Source organism: Ceratina calcarata, unplaced genomic scaffold, assembly GCF_001652005.2.
Source record: "Ceratina calcarata isolate Rehan_Ccalc_2016 unplaced genomic scaffold, ASM165200v1 scaffold93.2, whole genome shotgun sequence".
Classification (NCBI taxonomy): Eukaryota; Metazoa; Arthropoda; class Insecta; order Hymenoptera; family Apidae; genus Ceratina; species Ceratina calcarata.
Genome location: NW_017180685.1, coordinates 31,137 through 39,286, shown reverse-complemented (window position 1 = coordinate 39,286; position 8,150 = coordinate 31,137). Strand labels below are relative to the sequence as shown.

General features: G+C 30.1%; 4 protein-coding genes across 8 annotated transcripts in view; 2 read left to right on the top strand and 2 right to left on the bottom strand.

Annotated features, from left to right (window-relative positions):
* Positions 1-8,150, top strand: part of LOC108631749 (BTB/POZ domain-containing protein 6-B) — a 41,897-nt gene that overhangs the window by 2,619 nt on the left and 31,128 nt on the right. The gene's annotated exons all lie outside the window — the stretch shown is intronic.
* On the bottom strand, positions 297-4,426 carry rt (Protein O-mannosyltransferase rt). Of its 2 annotated transcripts, none has more exons than XM_018035903.2 (8): positions 4,262-4,426; positions 3,590-3,883; positions 3,216-3,394; positions 2,803-3,104; positions 2,538-2,712; positions 1,375-2,461; positions 998-1,299; positions 297-764 (listed from the first exon to the last, which is right to left on the bottom strand). In XM_018035903.2, the coding sequence occupies exons 2-8, from the start codon at positions 3,707-3,709 to the stop codon at positions 578-580; spliced, it is 2,352 nt and encodes a 783-aa protein (XP_017891392.1). In that variant the 5' UTR covers positions 3,710-3,883; positions 4,262-4,426; the 3' UTR covers positions 297-577. The 2 variants fall into 2 exon arrangements, with proteins under 2 accessions (XP_017891392.1, XP_017891393.1); XM_018035904.2 differs by lacking the exon at positions 4,262-4,426 and adding an exon at positions 4,010-4,112.
* Positions 4,378-6,720, top strand: LOC108631748 (ATPase WRNIP1). The gene is made up of 6 exons (XM_018035907.2): positions 4,378-4,469; positions 4,639-4,895; positions 4,974-5,162; positions 5,241-6,051; positions 6,138-6,359; positions 6,440-6,720. Exons 2-6 carry the CDS (start codon positions 4,647-4,649, stop codon positions 6,550-6,552), a joined length of 1,584 nt encoding a protein of 527 aa, XP_017891396.1. The 5' UTR covers positions 4,378-4,469; positions 4,639-4,646; the 3' UTR covers positions 6,553-6,720.
* The window catches only part of LOC113465154 (methyltransferase-like 26), a 4,036-nt gene continuing 2,517 nt past the window's right edge, over positions 6,632-8,150 (bottom strand). Inside the window, exons 1-3 of one of the 2 annotated variants that reach the window (XM_026819129.1) lie at positions 8,008-8,080; positions 7,506-7,665; positions 6,632-7,432 (exon numbers count right to left, since the gene is read on the bottom strand). In XM_026819129.1, coding sequence (XP_026674930.1) covers positions 6,784-7,432; positions 7,506-7,507 — 651 coding nt within the window. In that variant the 5' untranslated portion in view covers positions 7,508-7,665; positions 8,008-8,080 and the 3' untranslated portion in view covers positions 6,632-6,783. Of the gene's footprint in view, positions 7,433-7,505; positions 7,666-8,007; positions 8,081-8,150 lie in introns of those variants that run through there. The other variant, XM_026819128.1, reaches the window with a different exon arrangement.

Below are 8,150 nucleotides of genomic sequence, written 5' to 3'. Positions count from 1 at the left end.
TTTTATTTATTTCTAAAAAAATTGTAATTATGTAAAAATGTTATAAAAAAAATTTAAATTTAAAGATGTTACTTATATGTAATATATAATAGATAAAGGATTATTGATTAATTCGTTATTAGGTTTCGAACATGAAACATATTCACATGCATGTATAAAAAAATTATGAAATTAGTATATAAATTTCTCGTCTAAACATGACATATATTTGTTTAATTTATTTAATACTCATTTGATATTTTAGTATATAAAATATATCATGTATTTTAAATACGTAAATATATAATTTTATGTTTTGTGTTTGTTCTTTAAGTACATGTGTATAAAAAGCTTATAAAATGTTATCAGTCTATAATTATACATTATATATAAAAGTAAAAATCTAACAGATCTACATTCATTATGTTTGTATCCTTCATCTGAAGTCTTTGACAACAATCATTAAACTTTGCATATCATAATATCACTTCACGATGTGAATGATATACTTTAATAACTTTTAATAGAAGTAATAATAGCAATTTTATAAAAATTTTATAAAAACGTATCAAAACAGTTTTATATTTGTGATCACCTGTTATGTTTTATGTATGATAAAATCCCACGTATCCTTCCATCTTAACTTTAAAACTTCCTTGGCAGTTAGATGAGTTGTACCGTAACTAAGTACAGCAAACTTTTTAAATATATAAATAATAAAAATTATCCATACAATAGTACCAATTTTTAACATACATATAAAAAGACTTCGTCGACATCGAGTTCTAAAAATCAGAAAAATTAATATTAATACTCCTGCAAGATTATTTTAACAAATAAATTATACAAAAAAGCATTATGCAAATGTGGAAAGTTATCTCCTTAACGAGAATAATCTATGAAATCTAATATAAGGAGAACTTTACTCCTGTACCTTCCTTTTTAAATATAAGTGAAGACTATGACTGACATATGATTTGCATAATACGACCAGATACATAATTATGTTGAAACATACCCAATGAGATAATATAAATGCTCTATCGTTGCTGCTGTAAGTAATACTTTAAAAATGAATGCTGGCAAATAATGATGAAGAAACAGGGTTCTTCCAACAAATATAAAAGGTAAGAAATGTAAAAGATAGCCAACTAATAAAGTGCTGCCAATGTTAGAAAATTTGTGCCATTCTTCATGTGAAATATCAAAACACATTCGTCTTCGTCTTAATATGTAAAATATTAAAAGTGACGAATATATAATAAGACAAACAGTTCCAGAATACCAAATTAGTATATTCCCTAAAAGGTGTACTTGTGCCTATAAAAAGTTTCGTACTTTTATGAATATTAATAATTAATATTATCACGTGTATAAATAAATTTAAATACTTACATTACTATCATTAGAAACCCAATATGCGATACCTCTAGACATTAACGGCCAGTCTAAAGGGTCGCTCGAATACATATGACTATTTTGTCCTTCTTGACCACTGAAAAGCATTTTTATTTGCAGTTCTTGAAATTTCTCCCAGAAACTTAAAGTGGTAGCTTGTAATGGTATCATTTCAGCATTAATCAACTCCCTTTCTCTTTGTTTCTGGTCTTCACTTTTAGTATATCTATGTTCTTCAACATTCCATATGGAGTCTGTTTGATCTACTAATCTATCTGCTACTACCTCGTGCTGATTAAATCCCCAATCAGGTAACTGTCTTCCACTAAATTTTAATGCATAATCTGTATTTACGTGTATTAAACGTATCTGACTTTGTATTGCATGCCACGTATCACCCACGCTGTCCTTATTAGTAATTTCCACTCTCCAAAGGTTCTGAGCAGGCATCGAGACATTGTAATCAATGTAACAAGACACCTCTTGACTTTGAGGTGTCATTGGGGCAGCAACATCGTGTGAATTTAATGCCCGACTTGTAATACCGTGCACTAATTGTATTATATCTCCATGTTTTATGGGTTCAATAGGTTTAGCAACAACTAGATCATTTCTGTCTGGTTTTTTCACAATCCACCAGTTATTTACATCTTTAAATGAATAACATGTAACTTGTTGTTGATGAGAACTGCCTCTTCCGTCTGGGTACCTTAACGGATACATATGATTATGACTGTGAAGCCAACAAGCTCTTCCATACGTATGTCTCAAAGTGATCTGGGATCCATGAGTAACTTCTACGGGTTGACCTTTCGTAATACTAGCAAGGCCGCCGTCCAAACTTGCTTGGAAAGCACTCGTCATTATTGAATCATGTGGCCCCGCTTTGGAAAGCGTCATTAAATGTATATAAAAAATAGTCAAGTAAACAGTACAAAAAACTATTGATATTGCAAAGGTTCTCATGATGAGATGAATCCATAATGCTGTCTTTGACAAAGTTTTCCGTGGTATTAAATTCCAATAATCATAGGCAATTAAAGATAATGCGAGGATCAACGAATATAATCCAACATATTTAACACTGTAAAAATTATATAATATTTAACGTGATATAATTCATCATTGGTAATATGTAAGTAATATAGTTGCAATCATACCATAATGCACATGTTAAATTTACAATGCCAAGAATCAACCATATCCACCAGGACAAAGTTGTTGGTTGATCCATTACTTTCCTAAATTTCAAAATGCATATCAATCCAAATAATGAAAATTGCATGAGAATGCTTTCCATCAAGATAAATCTAGATTGGGTCAATAAGGCATTATCTGAAAACAAACAAAATTAAGTAGCACCAAAACAAAATATTTGTCAAATATAATGGATAAATATGTAATTCATTATTATCATTAAATTACCAAATAATAATAAAATTCCCGCTAGAGCGGCAGTCCATTGTTTCAGACCTAATTCTAAAATTAGATGGTACCCCGTTGGGACTAAAAGGCTCCCGCATATTGCTGGCACTAATCGTAATGCGAACAAAGGAACGGAATCCGAGTAAGAACTTCCTATTCTATCGAATTTAAATTGACCATCGAATCCAGCTAAATACGCCACAGCGGAAATAAGTTGTTTGCCCAAAGGAGGATGTGAATCAAAAAAGAAAGTTCTTTTCATATACAGCCCAACATATTTTCCATAATGCAATTCATCAAACCTGTCTCAAATAATATCTATAATTATCTTCATTTTAATTGTAAAGTAAATGTATTTTAAAAATTAAAACTTCCCAACAAACATAGTAATACCAGAATATACATGTACTTACACAATACTTCGGGGTTCTTCCAAACGATAAAGTCGAGTAACAATTCCAGTCATTAATAAAATAACTGAAATCAAGTCAATTTCGACATTTATTTTAATTCGAGTCCTCGGTGCTGCGTTTACTGATTCCGTAGCCGTTTGAAATTTCTCAATCGTATCTGTACTAATTTCTTTATATTTCTATTAAAAGATAAAATTAATTGTAATATACTGCAATCATATCTTATTCTTTAACATATTAATTACGTGTACGTAAATGTATAATACTAAAAATTAAAAAGGTAGAAAATAATTAGTTATAGTGGTGAACAAAAAGATAAATTCAAATCCTCTGGAAGTTTTACATAATACACAGCATTTTAATTAATTATTTACCTTGTCTTGCTCCACATCTTTGGAATAATTCGTAGAACTGTATTCAGAATCTGACTTGACACTTTCTGCTTGTGATTGTTTATTATCTAATGTCTTCGTTCGCCTCCGACGAACTTCCATCACATCAATTTGTTATTAATAAAAATGTGCGATCCGTACAATGAATCTTTACTCTCTTTCTTGCAGTTATTGTTGCAAGAAATTAAAAAAATCGTCAAGTCAGTATATTAATTACAGAGTTATACCTACAAATAATATAAGCATTGGCCCACGTCATCAACTGAATGATATTTCCTGGAATAAATATAATAAGATTTAATAATTACCGATAGGATGTAAAAGTTTTTATATTAATTATAATCAATCTAATAGTGTAGAATTACAGACATCTTATCTTTTATTTAGTATAAGTATACTTACACAAGGTATGAATATGAGAAAGTATTATTGACATTACTGTTCATAAAAATGTATAAAAATAGAAAAATGTATAAGTGTAGAAAGTTGTATGATCAGTGTACAGTACTCTCTAATATTATATACTTTAAACGATTAGTTTATGATTTTGTTATGCTTCTTCCACCAACTAGATATGTATATATATAGTTATAGTATGTATTTTCTGATGTTCTGCTTAGAAAACTCTGAATTTTGACGAAATGATTTTCTTACCGATGTACGAAATATTAAAATTTTTGTTGATAAATCATTGAGGATGAATGACACGTAGGATTGATCAAAACCGATCATCAAATTGAGGTTATTAGATTCAGCCATAATATAACGGTATCGTTGCCGACAGGCGACAGATCCGATAGACGTTTCAATAATTTCTTTTGTGCATTGTGGAGTAATCTTCAAAAGCTTTTTCATTTATAAAGTAAGAAAATTTGTTATAAAATTATTTACTATTTTAATACTATGCCAATTTATAATATGTACTTTATTCTATGACTTATGTATGTAGTTTTCGAATTTCGTTTATTGGTTTTCGTAATTGTTGTATACCATTTATTTATATTTATTAATTATGTATATATCTGTTGTAGATTAAAATATGAGTGACAACAAAGTTTCTTGCCCTATCTGTTCTAAAGAATTCTCATCTGCAGTAATAGAAAGTCACGCAAGTAAATGCTTATTTTTAAATGAATCGGTAAGCAAAGAATCGTCGTCTTCCTTCAGAGATGAAAGTCCGGCAAGGAAACATATTAAATTAAGTCATAACAAAGGGAGTAAGAATGATATAAAGATGACAAAACCTGATACAGATTTTCAAAGCTCCAATATTTCATCTAATAGCAATGTAATTACTTATGTTTATGTAATGAAACAAATGGTAATATCGTTGAGGAAAATATTAAGTTGTTTGTAACAATTCTAGGCAGATAAAGAAGTTAAAAAGATATTTGGTAAAGGTCATGTACCTCTTGCCGAACGTATGAGACCTACGACATTTTCAGGATACATTGGACAATCACATATTCTTGGACCGTCAACAATACTGTATCAGTTATTAAATAAAAATGAAATACCAAATGTAATTTTATGGGGTCCACCTGGTTGTGGAAAGGTATTAATTTTCTAACTTTTTTTCCAACATAGTAGCGCATAGTAGTTTATTCGTATTCAAATGTAAATCTAATTTCAGACATCTTTGGCAAACGTTATAGCTCATATATGTAAAAATAAAACAAATGGAAGAATTAGATATGTTAAACTATCTGCAGCAATGGCTAATGTAAATGAAGTGAAAGAAGTAATCACAGTAGCTTCTAACGAATTAAAGTTTAATAGGCGAACAGTAGTCTTTCTGGATGAAATACATCGTTTCAATAAAATGCAGCAAGATGTATTTTTACCTCATGTTGAATCTGGCACTATTACACTAATTGGTGCAACAACGGAAAACCCTTCTTTCAGTTTAAATTCTGCACTCCTTAGCCGTTGTAGAGTCATTGTCTTGGAAAAATTAAGTGCATCTAATTTAATATCTATATTAACCAAAGCCGTGGATTCATTAAATGGGATAATATACAATTCAAATCAAGCATTAAAAAATAGTGAACAATTACCAAAGTTCATTATAGATAAACCAACCATAGAATGGTTAGCAGAAACTTCTGATGGTGATGCTCGAATAGCATTAGGTGGCTTGGAATTAGCAGTTCAATGCAAAATATCAAGTGATGAAGAATTTCCTGAAAAAGGTCCTGTGACCATAACATTGGATGATATCAAAGAAAGCCTTAAGAAGAGCCATATGCTATATGATAAGAAAGGTGAACAACATTATGACACGATTTCAGCTTTACATAAATCTGTTCGAGCAAGCGACGAAAATGCTTCTCTTTACTGGCTAACGAGAATGATGTTGGGAGGTGAAGATCCAGTTTATATTGCGCGAAGATTAGTAAGAATGGCATGCGAGGATATTGGTTTGGAAGATCCAAAAGCTCTTGGTAATTTGGAGATTCATAATATTACTTTTTTATTTTATGTTAAATCTTTACGGCACCTTAGAATGAACCGAAAAATAATTTTTCAGGAATAGCTGTGCATACAATGCATGCATGTAAAATGATAGGAATGCCCGAATGTGATGTGCTTTTAGCACAATGCACAACATATTTGGCACGAGCACCAAAGTCTAGATTAATGGAAGATGCATTCAGAGCTGCTCAAAAAGTAATAACTGAATATAAAGGACCTCAGCCAGGTGTACCATTGCATTTAAGAAATGCTCCAACAAAACTTATGAAAAATTTAGGTAATTGTAATACACCTATATGATATTCATAAAATATATTTACAATATATAGTACATAATATATTTTAATTTAATCTTAGGATATGGCAAAGGATATAATATGAAAAATAGAGAAGAGTCAGGATTAAATTATTTACCAAAAGAATTGGAAAATGTAAGCTTCTTTGATTGCGATGAAGATTATATGACATGAATGTAAACATGTGCACATAGTATAAGTATAATATATTTGCAATACTCAGGGATAAGCAGTATTTTATACTTAGATATACTAGTTATCAATGTAAAATATCCAAATATAAGATCTAGATGAGAAGTATCAAGTATGTATATTAAATTTTAATAGAAATTTTATACTGTACACAGAATCATGTAAAATTTAAATGAACCGGCATTACAATTTCAATATTTAACTAGCTTTACATTATTGTTGTGTATCTAACATCTTTTTCCATATTAGAGTTTTATTATTAGCAGGCATATCAATCATAGCTATCAATTTAATATCATTTTTTTCTGCCAATTTCCTCAAATCGTTGATATCTCTGAGACCCCACCTTGGATCTTGCAATTTCAGCGTTTTATCGAAATTAACGTTACTTTCTGGCGTTATTTTTCCGTCAATAGCATAAGGTCCATATGTAAATAAAGTTCCATTATTTTTCAAAAGTTTACCAGCATTATTAAATAAGCCAATAGAGCATTCATAAGGTGAAATATGCATCATATTTGCATTATAAATATAATCTATACTAGCTTCTTTAAACATGCCATTGGCCCAAGTACGAAAATCTGTTGTAATATCTATCTTTAATGGCTGTTTTATATTCACAAATTCATTAGCATAAGCAGCAACACTTTCTAACAGGTTTGCTTCGTATTCTGAGGGAAAAAATGTAATCTGAGGAAAATTAGGAGCAAAATGTGCTATATGTTGTCCGGAACCAGATGAAATTTCCAAGAAGACTTGATCTGAATCACGTTGAATGTACTTTTGAAGAATTGACAGTATTGGACCCTTGTTACGCTCAGCGGCTGGATAAAAAAGCTTTTTAGTATCCATAATCGTGGACCTTAAATTGAAGTTCAACATTTTATTCTCTATGTAAGATCTAATATATATTAGAAATATTTTAATGTATTAACATTTTGATGACCGCTTTCACGCTTATATGGTCTCGCTCAGACCTCAGCCCCCTCAGTTGCCTGTGTAAATTGTATACTTGAATCAGGTGTTGCTATTATGATGTCAGTAAAAGACATCAATATTAGTTCGTAGGCTTCGATGACGTCATGACGTATCTACCTGCAGCAGGTGTAGGTTTGATTGAAATTTTGCCAAGTTTCGCGGTATTTACGTGCAAATGAAATATTGAATATTACTAAACTCATCCTAGAAATGTAGTAGAACGTAAAAGAAATATATATGCAGTTCCATTATCAAATTTAGACAGTGAAATTAATAATATAAATTACGATCGTATGGTAAAATTTTAAATCATAAAAATAGTGAAAAATTAAGCACAAAGTGCGGTAGGCACAAGAGACACCGACGACAAATAAAAGCCAATAAGCCAATGTACGGCCACCAAAGTGTTAATTTAGAATTTTATTTATAAAAAAACAAAAATATAAGTATAAATCTTACCTATGATTTGCAGCGCAACGAATAACTGCATTCATATTTAGTTCTTGTATTCGTACCAATTTTGTATCTGAAAAATTGAATTATGAACTTCGTGGATGAAAAGTAACATATAGTAAATATAAAAAATTGCAATCAAATTTGAA